Raw genomic sequence first — 19381 nt, 5'->3', positions numbered from 1 at the left:
TAAGCATTATTAGAGATGTGCCATGTCATAAGCATCTCTAAACATTGCCAGAAAACTGTTTATGATGATACAACCGTTCAGCATTAATAGAGATCTGCCATGTTATAGTCATCCCTAAACATTGCCAGAAAACTGTTTATGATGATAGAACACTTCAGCATTACTAGAGATGAGCCATGTCATAATTATCCCTAAACATTGCCAGAAAACTGTTTATGATTGTATAACAGTTCAGCATTACTAGAGATCTGCCATATCATAGCCATCCCTAAACATTGCCAGAAAACTGTTTATGATGATACAACACTACAGCATTATTAGATGTGTCATGATGTCATAGTTATCCCTAATCATTGCCAGGAAACGTTTTATGGTGATACAACACTTCAGCATTACTAGAGATCTGCCATGTCATAATAATCCCTAAACATAATACAACATTTCAGCATTAATAGAGATCTGCCATGTCATAAGTATCCCTAAACATTGCCAGAAAACTGTTTACGATTGAATAACAGTTCAGCATTACTAGAGATGTGCCATGTCATAGTCATCCCTAAACATTGCCAAAAAACTGTTTATGATGGTACAACACTTAAGCATTATTAGAGATGTGCCATGTCATAATCATCCCTAAACATCACCAGAAAACTGTTTATGATGATACAACACTTCAGCATTACTAGAGATCTGCCATGTCATAGTCATCCCTAAACATTGCCAGAAAACTGTTTATGATGGTATAACAGTTCAGCATTATTAGAGATGTGCCATGATGTCATAGTTATCCCAAATCATTGCAATAAAACTGTTTATGATGATACAACAGTTCAGCATTATTAGAGATGTGCCATGTCATAGTCATCCCTAAACATTCCCAGACACCTGTACTATGTTTTTATAATGATACAACACTTCAGCATTATTAGAGATGTGCCATGATGTCATAGTAATCCCTAATCATTGCCAGAAAACTGTTTATGATGATACAACAGTTCAGCATAATTAGAGATGTGCCATGTCATAGTTATCCCTCAGCATTGCCAGGAAACTGTTTATGATGATACAACACTTCAGCATAATTAGAGATGTGCCATGCATAGTTATCCCTAAACATTGCCAGAAAACTGTTTATGATGGTACAACAGTTCAGCATTATTAGAGATGTGCCATGTCATAGTCATCCCTAAACATTGAGAGAAAACTGTATATGATGATACAATAGTTCAGCATTATTAGAGACATGCCATGTTTTAGTCTTCCCTAAACATTGCCAGAAAACTGTTTTTGATGATATAACAGTTCAGCATAATTAGAGATGTGCCATGTCATAGTTATCCCTGAACATTGCCAGGAAACTGTTTATGATGATACAACAGTTCAGAATTATTAGAGATGTGGCATGTCACAGTCATCCCTAAACATTGCCAAAAAAACTGTTTATGATGATACAACACTTCAGCATTACTAGAGATCTGCCATGTCATAATAATCCCTAAACATAACACAACATTTCAGCATTAATAGAGATCTGCCATGTCATAGTCATCCCTAAACATTGCCAGAAAACTGTTTATGATGGTATAACAGTTCAGCATTATTAGAGATGTGCCATGATGTCATAGTTATCCCAAATCATTGCAATAAAACTGTTTATGATGATACAACAGTTCAGCATTATTAGAGATGTGCCATGTCATAGTCATCCCTAAACATTGAGAGAAAACTGTATATGATGATACAATAGTTCAGCATTACTAGAGACATGCCATGTCATAGTCTTCCCTAAACATTGCCAGAAAACTGTTTATGATGATGCAACAGTTCAGCATTATTAAAGTTGTGCCATGATGTCATAGTCATCCCTAAACATTTCCAGAAAACAGTTTATGATGGTACAACACGACAGCATTATTAGAGATGTGCCATGTCATAGTCATCACTAAACTTTGCCAGAAAACTGTTTATGATGTAACAACAGTTCAGCATTTATCCTTGTTGCCCCAGGGGACCAGGAGTTTTCTGCAAAATATAGTTTCTTTTAAATGTAAAATGTGTTTGTTTATGGAGGAGAAAACCTCACGTAGACACTTTGAGAATGGATTATCCGTAAGGGGTTCTGTTTTGCTGGCTACTCAGTAACACATTTAAATTAATGCGTATTGTCTAGCTGTAAAATGTGTTTTGTCATTACATCAATACTTGCCACAATAGAATGTATCTGAGTTGATTTTAATGTTGGCTTGGATGTAGGACATCCCAATGCATGGGCCTCCTAATTTTCTATGACGAACCCAAAGAATAATATCACGAGATAGGAGAGGGAGAACGTTTTAGATTAACATGCAGTACATTAACCCTTCTCATCCTCTCCCACCCTTACCTCTCCTCCTTTCCTCCATCAAACCCTTCTACCCACAACATTTCTCGTCCCCCTCCCCTACTCTCTTCTGGAGAGGTAAGTCGTACATATCCTCCATCTTGCCTTTGTTGCCATGACAATGCTTCGCAGCACCTCAGGAGGAACTGTCCACTGGGTGATGATGGATCACAAGATCACTGTACTGACAGGCAGGGAGGGAGAGAGAGAAGATACATGGGAAGAAGAAAAGAGATGAGGGTTATATCAAGAAAATAGGAAGAGATGGCGAGGTGTGTAGGAAGAGAATGTGGGGATGTACTGTATAAAGGAAGGAAGAGTGGCAAAGAGAAAGAGTCAGAAGTAGGGACTAAAATTGAAAAGAGAAGATTAGCCAAACAAAAGAGGACATTTATGCGGTTCTTGTAGCACTGTGATTTTAGGGCAGTTGAGAATGGCCATTCATTCCCTTAGTGTGGGCACAGCTGAGAACATAGCCAAGGCTGCAGCCTGATCCGAGCATAGAAACAGCAAGCCATTTACTACCTGTTATTGTTCTACTCTGAAAGAATACACGTCATGTACCCACACGCATATACACCCCCCCACACACACTCAAAAGTTGACTCTCACATCCCCACTTACACACGCATAATCAAACACACATTTTTGCAAATCTTAAACCAGTGCTGACATAGTACATATATGGTTTTGAAATCATCAATTCCACTACATCTGTGTTTGACATGAAAAGAGGAAGAGGGTTTCTGCACACACAGACACACACACAGTTTGTGACAGATGGCCAGGACATATTTTCAAGGCCTGATGAAATATAGAACCAGCCCCCAATCCCACACACTGTAACACATACACAATCACACACACACACACACGTACAAACCCATCAGCATATGCACGTGTTGTCATATGTCAATATGCGTACATTCTCACACATATGGATGCAGGGACCCCCCCCCCCCCCACACACACACACACACTTTCTCCCCATAATCTTGCCATTTAATAGCTGTTTCTATCCAGTCTGCTGACTGGGTCTGACACTCTTGAAACAGACCCAAGGAGTCCCTATCTGAGCTGTGTTAAAGCTCAACTCACAGGCTACACTGCTCTTTCACTCCAACATGGTTTTTACTTCCCTTCACAGTATAATAACAATGACCAGGCCCTCTTAGTCATTCAGACAGCATGGTCTGCTCAGTATTCATAAGACTGGGCCTTTTAAGCCTGTGTTGCATCCATAGTGATCAGTCCAGAGGCCTTTAAAAGGAGTAACGGGCCAACGGATTCATGGTTCCGTTTCAGAGTATTGGAATTGCCCCTGTATCATATGTGCATATCATATGTATTTAACACACAGTGGCAGCAAGGACAGAACTGAGATAGGTGTACATCAATATCACAGTGCTGGAACTACTGTGACACAGTGAGGTGCTGAACGACGCATTAACATGCATTAGTACAACATGTAAATGTGCTGCTTTAGCGGATACAAGCTGGCTGACTGCAGAGCAGGGGTCAAGTCCATTTCAATTCATTTCAATGTAATAGTGGGGATTCAATTCACATTGAGAAATGCACCAGGTTATTTACTAATTGTTTGTTTTTCAATTTGATGTGTACATAAAGTTTAATGCTATAGCTTGGCCCCAGATCTGTATGTATTTGAGCTGCTGCTCTTTAGACTATCGATATATATTTGAGTGGCGTTAGGTCAAATCAAATCAAATTTTATTTGTCACATACACATGGTTAGCAGATGTTAATGTGAGTGTAGCGAAATGCTTGTGCTTCTAGTTCCGACAATGCAGTAATAACAAGTAATCTAACTAACAATTCCAAAACTACTGTCTTGTACACAGTGTAAGGGGATAAAGAATATGTACATAAGGATATATGAATGAGTGATGGTACAGAGCAGCATAGGCAAGATACAGTAGATGGTATCGAGTACAGTATATACATATGAGATGAGTATGTAAACAAAGTGGCATAGTTATAGTGGCTAGTGATACATGTATTACATAAGGATACAGTCGATGATATAGAGTACAGTATATACGTATGCATATGAGATGAATAATGTAGGGTAAGTAACATTATATAAGGTAGCATTGTTTAAAGTGGCTAGTGATATATTTACATTATTTCCCATCAATTCCCATTATTAAAGTGGCTGGAGTTGAGTCAGTGTCAGTGTGTTGGCAGCAGCCACTCAGTGTTAGTGGTGGCTGTTTAACAGTCTGATGGCATTGAGATATAAGCTGTTTTGCAGTCTCTCGGTCCCAGCTTTGATGCACCTGTACTGACCTCGCCTTCTGGATGATAGCGGGGTGAACAGGCAGTGGCTCGGGTGGTTGATGTCCTTGATGATCTTTATGGCCTTCCTGTGACATCGGGTGGTGTAGGTGTCCTGGAGGGCAGGTAGTTTGCCCCCAGTGATGCGTTGTGCAGACCTCACTACCCTCTGGAGAGCCTTACAGTTGAGGTCGGAGCAGTTGCCGTACCAGGCGGTGATACAGCCCGCCAGGATGCTCTCGATTGTGCATCTGTAGAAGTTTGTGAGTGCTTTTGGTGACAAGCCGAATCTCTTCAGCCTCCTGAGGTTGAAGAGGCGCTGCTGCGCCTTCTTCACAATGCTGTCTGTGTGAGTGGACCAATTCAGTTTGTCTGTGATGTGTATGCCGAGGAACTTAAAACTTGCTACCCTCTCCACTACTGTTCCATCGATGTGGATAGGGGGGTGTTCCCTCTGCTGTTTCCTGAAGTCCACAATCATCTCCTTAGTTTTGTTGACGTTGAGTGTGAGGTTATTTTCCTGACACCACACTCCGAGGGCCCTCACCTCCTCCCTGTAGGCCGTCTCGTCGTTGTTGGTAATCAAGCCTACCACTGTTGTGTCGTCCGCAAACTTGATGATTGAGTTGGAGGCGTGCGTGGCCACGCAGTCGTGGGTGAACAGGGAGTACAGGAGAGGGCTCAGAACGCACCCTTGTGGGGCCCCAGTGTTGAGGATCAGCGGGGAGGAGATGTTGTTGCCTACCCTCACCACCTGGGGGCGGCCCGTCAGGAAGTCCAGTACCCAGTTGCACAGGGCGGGGTCGAGACCCAGGGTCTCGAGCTTGATGACGAGCTTGGAGGGTACTATGGTGTTGAATGCCGAGCTGTAGTCAATGAACAGCATTCTCACATAGGTATTCCTCTTGTCCAGATGGGTTAGGGCAGTGTGCAGTGTGGTTGAGATTGCATCGTCTGTGGACCTATTTGGGCGGTAAGCAAATTGGAGTGGGTCTAGGCTGTCAGGTAGGGTGGAGGTGATATGGTCCTTGACTAGTCTCTCAAAGCACTTCATGATGACGGAAGTGAGTGCTACGGGGCGGTAGTCGTTTAGCTCAGTTACCTTAGCTTTCTTGGGAACAGGAACAATGGTGGCCCTCTTGAAGCATGTGGGAACAGCAGACTGGTATAGGGATTGATTGAATATGTCCGTAAACACACCGGCCAGCTGGTCTGCGCATGCTCTGAGGGCGCGGCTGGGGATGTCGTCTGGGCCTGCAGCCTTGCGAGGGTTAACACGTTTAAATGTCTTACTCACCTCGGCTGCAGTGAAGGAGAGGCCGCATGTTTTCGTTGCAGGCCGTGTCAGTGGCACTGTATTGTCCTCAAAGCGGGCAAAAACGTTTTTTAGTCTGCCTGGGAGCAGGACATCCTGGTCCGTGACTGGGCTGGATTTCTTCCTGTAGTCCGTGATTGACTGTAGACCCTGCCACATGCCTCTTGTGTCTGAGCCGTTGAATTGAGATTCTACTTTGTCTCTGTACTGACGCTGAGCTTGTTTGATAGCCTTGCGGAGGGAATAGCTGCACTGTTTGTATTCGGTCATGTTACCAGACACCTTGCCCTGATTAAAAGCAGTGGTTCGCGCTTTCAGTTTCACGCGAATGCTGCCATCAATCCACGGTTTCTGGTTAGGGAATGCTTTAATCTTTGCTATGGGAACGACATCTTCAACGCACGTTCTAATGAACTCGCACACCGAATCAGCGTATTCGTCAATGTTGTTATCTGACGCAATACGAAACATGTCCCAGTCCACGTGATGGAAGCAGTCTTGGAGTGTGGAGTCAGCTTGGTCGGACCAGCGTTGGACAGACCTCAGCGTGGGAGCCTCTTGTTTTAGTTTCTGTCTGTAGGCAGGGATCAACAAAATGGAGTCATGGTCAGCTTTTCCGAAAGGGGGGCGGGGCAGGGCCTTATATGCGTCGTGGAAGTTAGAGTAACAATGATCCAAGGTCTTTCTACCCCTGGTTGCGCAATCGATATGCTGATAAAATTTAGGGAGTCTTGTTTTCAGATTAGCCTTGTTAAAATCCCCAGCTACAATGAATGCAGCCTCCGGATAAATGGTTTCCAGTTTGCAAAGAGTCAAATAAAGCTCATTCAGAGCCATCGATGTGTCTGCTTGGGGGGGATATATACGGGGATATATACGGCTGTGATTATAATCGAAGAGAATTCTCTTGGTAGATAATGCGGTCTACATTTGATTGTGAGGAATTCTAAATCAGGTGAACAGAAGGATTTGAGTAACCCAGCTAGAACGCAATAGCCACACCACCAATTGGCCACACCTGATCTTAATGAGTGCTTGTTTCCTTTGAAATGGGGTCTGTTTGAATACACTAGAACAGATTTGTATGCATGAAAACACATTGCATCCTGACTCCATCTATGTGGTGCAGTGGACTAGTTCCATGGATAGAGAACAGAAGATTATAGGTTTGAATCTCAATGATGCTTGACTCATGCCTAAGGAAATTAATTTCCATGTGTCCTATCTGTGCTTGGAGTAAAAAAAAAATGTTTTACCAAAAAATCAGTTTTGAAAAGTATATGGCAAATATAAATCCAATATGGATGGTGTTAAGCGATGGGAAGGGTTGAATGGACCTGAAGGTTGGGAATAAAAACAACTAATAACAACAAGATAACTATTGTAAAACATACTGGGTCCGTAAAACATATATAGATTGAGAACATTTGTGAAAGAAATAGATGGATAGGTTGAGGTTAAAAGAAGGACAGGAGTAAAAGCAAACAAAATAGAACTATTGTAAAATAGACAGTGCAAAATGTATATAGTATGTTTAAGCTGGAAGTGGAAACTAAGCGTTGTTTTTCACAAGCTTACTCCAATGATGTATGTTAGTATGAATGTATGTACGTACGTACCTACCTACCAGTCAAAAGTACATACGTACCTACCTATCAGTCAAAGTTTGGATTCATTCATATTCATTCAAGGGTTTTTCTTTATTTTTGCTATTTTTGAAATTGTAGAATAATAGTGAGGACATCACAACTATGAACTAAAACATATGGAATCATGTAGTAACCAAAAAAGTGTTAAACAAATCAAAATATATTTTAGATTTTTCAAAGTAGCCACCATTGATGATAGCTTTGCACACTCTTTGAATTCTCTCAACCAGCTTCAGCTGGAATGCTTTTCCAACAGTCTTGAAGGAGTTTCCACAAATGCTGAGCACTTGTTGGCTGCTTTTCCTTCACTCTGCGGTCCATCACATCCCAAACCATCCCGAAATTGTTGCAACCCCTATTACTAGCCGGTTCAACCTCTCTTTCGTTTCATCTGAGATTCCCAAAGATTGGAAAGCAGCTGCGGTCATCCCCCTCTTCAAAGGGGGGGACACTCTTGACCCAAACTGCTACAGACCTATATCGATCCTACCGTGGCTTTCTAAGGTCTTCGAAAGCCAAGTCAACAAACAGATTACCGACCACTTCGAATCCCACCACACCTTCTCAGCTATGCAATCTGGTTTCAGAGCTGGTCATGGGTGCACTTCAGCAACACTCAAGGTCCTAAACGATATCTTAACCACCATTGATAAGAAACAATACTGTGCAGCCGTATTCATTGACCTGGCCAAGGCTTTCGAATCTGTCAATCACCACATCCTCATCGGCAGACTCGATAGCCTTGGTTTCTCAAATGATTGCCTCGCCTGGTTCACCAACTACTTCTCTGATAGAGTTCAGTGTGTCAAATCGGAGGGCCTGTTGTCCGGGCCTCTGGCAGTCTCTATGGGGGTGCCACAGGGTTCAATTCCTGGGCCGACTCTCTTCTCTGTATACATCAATGATGTCGCTCTTGCTGCTGGTGAGTCTCTGATCCACCTCTATGCAGACGACACCATTCTGTATACTTCTGGCCCTTCTTTGCACACTGTGTTAAAAACCCTCCAGACAAGCTTTAATACCATACAACTCTCCTTCCGTGGCCTCCAACTGCTCTTAAATACAAGTAAAACTAAATGCATTCTCTTCAACCAATTGCTGCCTGCACCTGCTCTGGACGGTTCTGACTTAGAATATGTGGACAACTACAAGTACCTAGGAGTCTGGTTAGACTGTAAACTCTCCTTCCAGATTCTCATCAAACATCTCCAATCCAAAGTTAAATCTAGAATTGGCTCCCTATTTCGCAACAATGTATTCTTCACTCATGCTGCGAAACATACCCTCGTAAAACTGACCATCCTACCGATCCTCGACTTCGGCGATGTCATTTACAAAATAGTCTCCAATACCCTACTCAATAAATTGGATGCAGTCTATCACAGTGCCATCCGTTTTGTCACCAAAGCCCCATATACTACCCACCACTGTGACCTGTATGCTCTCGTTGGCTGGCCCTCGCTTCATACTCGTCGCCAAACCCACTGGCTCCAGGTCATCTACAAGCCCCTGCTAGGTAAAGACCCCCCTTATCTCAGCTCGATGGTCACCATAGCAGCACCCACCTGTAGCACGCGCTCCAGCAGGTATATCTCTCTGGTCACCCCCAAAACCAATTCTTCCTTTGGCCGCCTCTAATTCCAGTTCTCTGCTGCCAATGACTGGAACGAACTACAATAATCTCTTATAAACACTTATCTCCCTCACTAGCTTTAAGCACCAGCTGTCAGAGCAGCTCACAGATTACTGCACCTGTTCATAGCCCATCTTTAAATTGCCCAAACAACTACCTCTTCCCCTACTGTATTTATTTATTTATTTTGCTCCTTTGCACCCCATTATTTATCTCTACTTTGCACATTCTTCCACTGCAAATCTACCATTCCAGTGTTTTACTTGCTATAATGTATTTACTTCGCCACCATGGCCTTTTTTGCCTTTACCTCCCTTATCTCACCTCATTATTACTGTATTATTGACTGTATGTTTGTTTTACTCCATGTGTAACTCTGTGTTGTTGTATGTGTCAAACTGTTTTGCTTTATCTTGGCCAGGTCGCAATTGTAAATGAGAACTTGTTCTCGACTTGCCTACCTGGTTAAATAAAGGTGAAATAAATAAATACATAAAATTGGGTTTAGGTTGAGTGATTGTGGAGGCCAGGTCATCTGATGCAGCACTCCATCACTCTCTTTCTTGGTCAAACAGCCCTTACACAGCCTGGAGGTGTCATTGTCCTGTTGAAAAACAAATGATAGTCCCACTAAGCGCTAACCAGATGGAATGAGGTATCGCAGCAAAATGCTGGGGTAGCCATGCTGGTTGAGTGTGCCTTGAATTCTAAATAAATCACTGAAAATGTCACCAGCAAAGCACCTCCACACATTCACACCTCCTGCACTCCATGCTTCACGTGGCAACCACACATGCGGAGATCATCCATTCACCTACTCTGATTCTTACAAAGACATGGCGGTTAGAACCAAAAATCCCATATTTGGACTCATCAGACCAAAGGACAGATTTCCACCGGTTTAATGTCCATTGCTCTTGTTCCTTGGCCCAAGCAAGTCTCTTCTCACTGGTGTCCTTTAGTAGTGGTTGCTTTGCAGCAATTTGACCATGAAGGCCTGATTCACACAGTCTGCCTTTCCTATGGCGGTCCTCATGAGAGCCAGTTTCATCATAGCGTTTAATGGTTTTTGGGACTGTACTTGAAGAAACTTTCAAAGTTCTTGAAATGTTCCGTATTGACTGACCTTCATGTCTTAAAGTAATGATGGACTGTAATTTATCTTTGCTTGTTTGAGCTGTTCTTGCCATAATTAACAGTGCCTTGCGAAAGTATTCGGCCCCATTGAACTTTGCGACCTTTTGCCACATTTCAGGCTTCAAACATAAAGATATAAAACTGTATTTTTTTGTGAAGAATCAACAACAAGTGGGACACAATCATGAAGTGGAACGACATTTATTGGACATTTCAAACTTTTTTAACAAATAAAAAACTGAAGAATTGGGCGTGCAAAATTATTCAGCCTACTTTCAGTGCAGCAAACTCTCTCCAGAAGTTCAGTGAGGATCTCTGAATGATCCAATGTTGACCTAAATGACTAATGATGATAAATACAATCCACCTGTGTGTAATCAAGTCTCCGTATAAATGCACCTGCACTGTGATAGTCTCAGAGGTCCGTCAAAAGCGCAGAGAGCATCATGAAGAACAAGGAACACACCAGGCAGGTCCGAGATACTGTTGTGAAGAAGTTTAAAGCCGGAGTTGGATACAAAAATATTTCCCAAGCTTTAAACATCCCAAGGAGCACTGTGCAAGCGATAATATTGAAATGGAAGGAGTATCAGATCACTGCAAATCTAACAAGACCTGGCCGTCCCTCTAAACTTTCAGCTCATACAAGGAGAAGACTGATCAGAGATGCAGCCAAGAGGCCCATGATCACTCTGGATGAACTGCAGAGATCTACAGCTGAGGTGGGAGACTCTGTCCATAGGACAACAATCAGTCGTATATTGCACAAATCTGGCCTTTATGGAAGAGTGGCAAGAAGAAAGCCATTTCTTAAAGATATCCCTAAAAAGTGTCGTTTAAAGTTTGCCACAAGCCACCTGGGAGACACACCAAACATGTGGAAGAAGGTGCTTTGGTCAGATGAAACCAAAATTGAACTTTTTGGCAACAATGCAAAACGTTATGTTTGGCGTAAAAGCAACACAGCTGAACACACCATCCCCACTGTCAAACATGGTGGTGGCAGCATCATGGTTTGGGCCTGCTTTTCTTCAGCAGGGACAGGGAAGATGGTTAAAATTGATGGGAAGATGGATGGAGCCAAATACAGGACCATTCTGGAAGAAAACCTGATGGAGTCTGCAAAAGACCTGAGACTGGGACGGAGATTTGTCTTCCAACAAGACAATGATCCAAAACATAAAGCAAAATCTACAATGGAATGGTTCAAAAATAAACATATCCAGGTGTTAGAATGGCCAAGTCAAAGTCCAGACCTGAATCCAATCGAGAATCTGTGGAAAGAACTGAAAACTGCTGTTCACAAATGCTCTCCATCCAACCTCACTGAGCTCGAGCTGTTTTGCAAGGAGGAATGGGAAAAAAATTCAGTCTCTCGATGTGCAAAACTGATAGAGACATACCCCAAGCGACTTACAGCTGTAATCGCAGCAAAAGGTGGCGCTACAAAGTATTAACTTAAGGGGGCTGAATAATTTTGCACGCCCAATGTTTCATTTTTTGATTTGTTAAAAAAGTTTGAAATATCCAATAAATGTCGTTCCACTTCATGATTGTGTCCCACTTGTTGTTGATTCTTCACAAAAAAATACAGTTTTATATCTTTATGTTTGAAGCCTGAAATGTGGCAAAAGGTCGCAAAGTTCAATGGGGCCAAGTACTTTCGCAAGGCACTGTAGACTTGGTCTTTTTACAAAAAGGGCTATTTTCTGTATACCACCCCTACCTTGTCACAAGCATTAAGAAGGAAAGAGATTCCACAAATTAACTTAACAAGGTACACATGTTAATTGAAATGCATTCCAGGTGACTACCTCATGAAGCTGGTTGAGAGAATGCCAAGAGTGTGCAAAGCTGTCATCAAAGCAAAGGGAGGCTACTTTGAGGAATATCAAATGTAAAATATATTTTGATTTGTTTTGGTTACTACGTGATTCCATATGTGTTCTGCAATGTAGAAAATAGTAAAAATATAGAAAAACTGTGGAATGAGTAGATGTGTCCAAATTTGTGTCCAGACTGGTACAGACTGGTACTTTATTAAGGCGGCCGGTAACCTAATGGTTAGAGCATTGGGCTAGTAACCGAAAGGTTTCTGTATTGAATCCCCGAGCTGACAAGGTAAAAATCTGTCGTTCTGCCCCTGAGCAAGGCAGTTAACCCACTGTTCCCCGGGCGCCGAAGACGTGGAATTTGATTAAGCCTCCGATTCAGAGGGGTTGGGTTAAATGCGGAAGACGTGTTTCAGTTGAAGGCATTCAGTTGTACAACTGAATAGGTAGCCCTCCTTTCCCTATATATATTTGCAAAAAATATATACGGGGAGTTGGAAGTGATGCAGACAATTACATTGATCTATCTGCAGTATTAAAAAACGAACAAAAACAAAGTAAACATTTTTCAAAAAAGGCTTTAACATGAAGGATTTTTGCCGATGCATCAGAATGGGTAAAGAAAGAGCAGGAGATGGATGCTCTTTGATCATGTGTTAACATTGGTGGAATGTTGCATGGATGTTTGCAGTGTTTCCCAAATGTTCCATTGATGTTCGCCATGTGTTTTCTTTGTGCTGGGTCGCGGGGATAGTGACAGCCTGAGGGTATGTCTGCATCGGCCACACGTGAAACTTAAATAAGTTTAAGACTAAAGTGTGGGATTGGCTTCATCTAAGGTGGATGTAGGTAGTGGCGCCGAGCTCAGTACTATAGATGAAGATGCCTCAGGGATCAAATACTCACAAGGAGGTATTAATAATACCTTCTCTAGAAGGTACCGATGCAGTATGCTGCCTTATTGTTAAACCGAAAGTGCTGCTGTTGTTCGATAACTACCTTCTAGAAGTGTCAAGCTCTTCCACAGGTTGAACGCATTGTCAAACACCCTCATTACAGTTTCCCATCTAGTTAATATACAGTTTTCTTTCTCCAAATGATAAAAACATTGTCTGTTGAATTGATACAAAGACAAAAAAGGTGAGGGAGAATAGAGAGCTTATCGGTCTCTGTGTTGTTCTGGCAGTACTTGTTGTCATGGATTCCTTACCAGTTGTTTGAAACAGGTTGATGATTTTATCATTTGATTTGACAACATAAGTTTCTGTTTCACAGAGAAACGCTGTATTAATAGAAATCGTATGTGTGGGAGGTTTGAAATAAGATGTCAACTTTAAATGTAAATTATTATTATATTCATCCCATTACTTCTTGCATGTCTTGTATTGTGTGGTATCCCCAGACAATTGACTCCCTGTGTGAATATTTCATTAGGAGAGAGGGAAAGTAAGAGGAAAGGTAAGAGAGAGAGAGGTGGGGGGTGGGGGGAGGGGGTGGATGCCAGCAAGCAAACAACACCATGCAAGGAAAAGGAGGGGGAAGGCATAGGGAAACAAAATCTGCTTTTCAATGTGCGAGTGTTGAGCAGAGGAGCTGCTGCCTGCTGTAGGTGAACACACAGAGAGACGTTCAGAAGATGCTCTCAGTGAGAGGGGAGCTGACGCTGGGCTTTCATATCATGCTCAAGCTCCTGGACTCCTTCTCTGCCGGTAATAGTTGAAATTCTGCCTGCAGAGCGCTCTGTCTTGCCGACCCGCCGAGGTAGAACCGATTGGCCACCCAGTTGCGCTTGCTATTGTTTGGTGGTTTAATCGCTCTGTGGCTCAGTGTTCTCTCTCTGTGGATCGGTGGATGGGAGCAACCCTCTGCAGCTGTAGCATCAGTCAGTGAGCCTCACTAATGCAGATAGATCAATAGCTCTTGTCCTAATAGCAGGCGAGAGAGAGAAAGCGGGTGAGAGAGAGCAGAGCAGAGATCGCTGTGGCTAACGCGCAATGTAGTGCAGTGGCACTTGTAGAAAGAGGGAATGAGTGAGAAGAAGAGCGAGTGAGAGCTGGACTAGCTCTACTTTTCTCTGCAGCAGGACCCGTCGTCCATCACTCAATCCTTGCCTCCCTCTGTCCGTCCGTCCTTCCTGGGAAGTAGTTGTTTTTGCTCTGGATGGGGTGGGGTAAGTGGGGGGGTTACAAAGTTACATTTGCCATTGATACTCTCTCTGTCTCTCTGCCGCTGCTTTGCAGGAGTGGTGGCGGCCAAGAGGAGCCCCAAGCTGGTGGTGAGTACACCACAACTCTCTTCTCCCTCATCTCCTCCCTTCTGCATTTGTTTGTGTTATTCCCCCCGTGCATGCCCACTTCCTACTGGATGGATGTGGGGGCTATTTAAAGAACAAAAGATATGGAGATAAGGAAGGCAGGATTCTAATCTTTCCTTTTCCGCTCTCCATCCAGCCTTCCATAGACCTCCCCTGCTACTTTCCTTTTTCCCCACTTTCTTTCTTTGACTCTCTCGCCCCCTCACTGTGACCCCCTTTTCCTTTCACTCGCAAGCTCTCCATTGCTCCCTTTCCTAGGTATTTTCTCTCTCTCCATTGTCTTTCTCTCTCTCTCTCTTTAACCCCTTCCTTCCCTCCATCTCTCCCATGCTGTCATTGAGTGATTTAAGGGTAGCCTGGGTGTCCTGATTGAGTCATTGTAATGGTGTCCAGCTGGTAAGGAGGGCACAGGGTCATGGATGAGGGGAAAGGAGGATGAGAGGAGAGAGGGGTTGTCTTATACCAGTGACTAGTTGAAACTAGTTGAAATGCACAGAGCCAAGGACGAGGGGAATAGAGATACAAAAGGTATCGATAGAGTGAAGATAGAGTGAAGAGGAGAGATTAACAAATGATGATGGAATAAGGGAGAGAACTGAAGGGAATGTTGGAGCCGTTCTACGGGACTGACTAGCTACCTCAGTACTGGAGCGGTGGGATGGTCTCTCCGGGGACAATCACTTTATTCTGAGGTTTAAAGAGCAAACGCCTCCTCATCTTTACGACTCATCTTAACCTGATGAGAAATCAATGCTGGCTGTTAGGAGACTCCATCACCGCTGTGAAAGACACACCCATAGCAACCCCTGGAGCGTCGTCCAGAGGGGAAAGTTGTCCCCAAAAAACTGATCTGAGGTCAGTTTTGTGTTCTGCCCACCTATCCTCCTGAGACCGAGCAATTCATTTTTGTCCATTTGTTTTTTGGTCCGTATCTCTAAGGCCATACATGCCCATGTGTTAGGTCCTGTTGTACCTTTGAGAGGACATTTTGGGCTTTTCAATGATATCATAGGTGTGGGGGTGTCACCTTGATATTTCTTTCTTTCTGGTTCTTAAAAATGTATACCATCACAATTAGTACATTTTGTGGTAAGTGTGTGTAATTATAATTTTTGTGATATTCAAAATGTTTATAATAGGTAAATATCTCACATTTCACAAACAAAAGACCTGGAAAATTATTAACATTTCCCTCAATGTTGCACTAATGCAATTCCATGAAATGTGCAGCAGCAGATTGGATAATGTACTATTTTATTTTTTGCCAAACAGGTTGTCAGATGGAAGCCTATAACCTAGAGTATTTACTTCACACAAAGTTGTCATAAATAAAGCACACACATAACTGACACTGACAGTCTGCACAGGAGACCTGAATGCAGTTTAGAGCTCTCATCAGAACTGAAAATTCGATCCCGGTCTGTCCCAATCCCAGTGGGCTGAAGCCCGTACCCAGGCCTGGTCCGACATCACAGAAATGAAATGAGCCCAAACCCAGAAAAAAAGCCAGAATTCTAGAAATAGTAGTATGTTGATGTAAACCGGTGTTGATAATAACAAGGTGAAGGCGGGCAGAAGCAGAGTGAGGATATGAAGAAACAGTAGTATGTTGATTTTATCCTCCTGATTTCTGCTTACAAGCTAAAATAAAAGCAGGGGGTACCAGTGACACGCTCAATACGGAGAGGTCAGATGACCCGGATGCTATGCTACTGGACTGTTTTGCTAGCACAGACTGGCATTTGTTCCAGGATTCATCAAATGGCATTGAGGAAAATACCACCTCAGTCATCGGCTTCATCAATAAGTGCATTGATGATGTTGTCCCAACAGTGACCGTACATACATATCCCAACCAGAAGTCATGGATTACAGGCAACATCCGCATCGAGCTAATGGCTAGAGCTGCCACTTTCAAAGATTGTGACACTAATCTGTACGATTTATAAGAAATCCCGCTATGCTCTCAGACAAACCATCAAAAAGGCAAAGCGTCAATAGAGGATTAAGATTGAATCCTACTACACTGGCTATGACGCTCGTCGGATGTGGCAGGGCTTGAAAACTATTACAGACTAGAAAGGGAAACCCAACCACGAGCTGCCCAGTGACGCGAGCCTACCAGACAAGCTAAATGTACTTTATGCTTGCTTCGAGGCATGCAACACTGAAGCATGCATGAGAGCACCAGCTGTTCTGGACGACTGTGTGATAACTCTCTCGGTAGCCAATGTGAGCAAGACCTTTAAACAGGCCAACATTCATGAAGCTGTGGGGCCAGATGGATTACCAGAATGTGTACTCAAATCATTCGTGAACCAACTGGCAAGTGTATTCACTGACTGTAATACCAACATGTTTAAAGCAGACCAACCATAGTTCCTGTGCCCAAGGAAGCAAATGTAACCTGCCTAAATTATTACCGCCCGGTAGCACACACGGTTGGTCATGGCTCACATCAACAGCATCCTCCCGGATCCTCTAGACCTGCCCCAACAGATCCACAGATAATGCAATATTAATGACACTCCACACTGCCCTTTCCTACTTGGACAAAAGGAACACCTATGTGAGTGCTGTTCATTGACTACAGCTCAGCGTTCAACACCATAATGGCACAGAGCTCATCACTAAGCTAAGGACCCTGGAACTAAACACCTCCCTATGCAACTGGCTTCTGGACTTCCTGACAGGCCGTCCCCAGGTGGTAAGGGTAGGCAACAGCACATCTGCTACAGCACGTCTGCTGTTCTTTTTCCCTTCTTGTACTCCCTATTCACCCACAACTCCAACATCATCATTATGTTTTCTGACGACACAACAGTGGTAGGCCTGATCACCGACAGCAATGAGACAGCCTATAGGGAGGAGGTTAGAGACCCGGCAGTGTGGTGCCAGGGCAATAATCTCTCCCTCAATGTGAGCAAGACAAAGGAGCTGATCGTGGACTACAGGAAAAGGCGGGCCGGACAGGCCAATTTAACATTGACAGGGCTGTAGTGGAGCGGATCGAGAGTTTCAAGTTCCTTGGTGTCCACATCACCAACAAACTATAATGTTCCAAACACACCAAGACAGTGGTGAAGAGGGTATGGCAACACCTTTTCCCCCTTAGGAGACTGAAAAGATTTGGCATGGGTCCCCAGATCCTCAAAAGGTTCTACAGCTGCCAATCGAGAGCATCTTGAACAGTAGCGTCACCGCCTGGTATGATAACTGCTCAGGATCTGACCATAAGGCGCAACAGAGTGTAGTGTGTATGGCCCAGTACATCACTGGGACCAAGCTTCCTGCCATCCAGGACCTATATAGTAGACTGTGTCAGAGGAAAGCCCAAAAAAGTCACTCAAGTCATAGACTGTTTTCTCTGCTACCGCACGGCAAGCGTTACCGGTGTGCCAAGTGTAGGACCAAAAGGCTCCTTAACAGCTTCTACCCCGAAGCTGAACAATTAATCAAAACTATTTACATCTATGCATAGTCACTTTACAAATTACCTCGGCTAACCTGTACCCCCGCACATTGACTCTGTACCGGTACCCCCTTTTTATTATTTGGTACTTTTGTTTATTTAGTAAATATTTTCTTAACTCTTTCTTAAACTGCACTGTTAAGGGCTTGTAAGTAAGCATTTCACGGTAAGGTCTACACATGTTTTATTCTGCGCATGCAACAAATAAAGTAGATATGGATATTTTTTCCCTTGATATATAAACCATGTCCTCACTTCCTCCCCATTACTCATGAGCTGATCTGCTATCTGCATAATCATCAACTCGATATAGCCAAATATTCTGTCATTCGTCATTGGAGGTTGTCTAGCAACCTTAACAACTTTGGTCATTTGACTTTTTTTGACTGCTTTACAACGTTTGAATGATTCGACAATGCTGGCCTACTCTGGGTGTGCTCTGTGTGTCCTGAGCGTGCTCTGTGTCGGAGTGGCATATCAAGATGCTGATTTAACAACATGGTCATTACACAGGTACACCTTGTGCTGGGGACAATAAAAGGCCACTGTAAAATCAGCAGTTTTGTCACACAACATAATGCCACAGACGTCTCAAGTTTTAAGGGAACATGCAATTGGCATGCTGACTTCAGTAATGTCCCCCAGAGCTGTTGCCATAGAATTGAACATTACTTTCTCTACCATAAGCCTTTTCCAACAGACTTTTAGAGAATTTTGCAGTACAGTACGTCCAACCGGCCTCCCAACTGCAGACCACGTGAATGGCGTCATGTGGGCAAGGGGTTTGCTGATGTCACGTTGTGAATAGAGTTCCCCATGGTGGGATTATGGTATGGGCAGGCAACGAACACAATTGCATTTTATCGATGACAATTTGAATGAACAGAAATACTTTGACGGGATCCTGAGGCCCATTGTGAGGTCCATTTAAAAAATATATATATCTGTGACCAACAGATGCATATTTGTATTCCCAGTCATGTGAAATCCATAGATTAGGGCCAAATGTATTTATTTAAATTTACTGATTTCCACTTATGAACTGTAACTCAGTAAAACCTTTGAAATTGTTGCATGTAGCATTTATATTTTTGTTCATTTTAGACTGTAAATATTATTTTTATTTGCTGTGAAATGTATAAATAGCGGCACAGCCAATACGTCAATGTGGCACAGCCACAATCTTATTTTGGGGAACCCTGAGTGACCAAACTTGGTGTTAAACGCTTTGAATTGGCATTTCCAATTTTCGCGTATTTCCGGGGACTTAGTAGTAGATTTTCGGGGAAATATATTAATCCCTATTTCCTTCTCCCAAGTGTGTTTTTATTATGACGATTCATCAACCCTT

General features: G+C 43.1%; 1 protein-coding gene across 1 annotated transcript in view; it reads left to right on the top strand.

Annotated features, from left to right (window-relative positions):
* The window catches only part of LOC139416237 (membrane-associated guanylate kinase, WW and PDZ domain-containing protein 1-like), a 215691-nt gene that overhangs the window by 166565 nt on the left and 29745 nt on the right, over positions 1-19381 (top strand). Inside the window, exon 12 of the mRNA XM_071164668.1 lies at positions 14485-14519. Coding sequence (XP_071020769.1) covers positions 14485-14519 — 35 coding nt within the window. The remainder of the gene's footprint in view (positions 1-14484; positions 14520-19381) is intronic.

This window comes from Oncorhynchus clarkii, chromosome 9 (genome assembly GCF_045791955.1).
Source record: "Oncorhynchus clarkii lewisi isolate Uvic-CL-2024 chromosome 9, UVic_Ocla_1.0, whole genome shotgun sequence".
In the NCBI taxonomy this organism is placed as follows: domain Eukaryota; kingdom Metazoa; phylum Chordata; class Actinopteri; order Salmoniformes; family Salmonidae; genus Oncorhynchus; species Oncorhynchus clarkii.
Note: the sequence above shows the minus strand (reverse complement) of the source record. Positions and strands in the feature narration are given on the sequence as shown.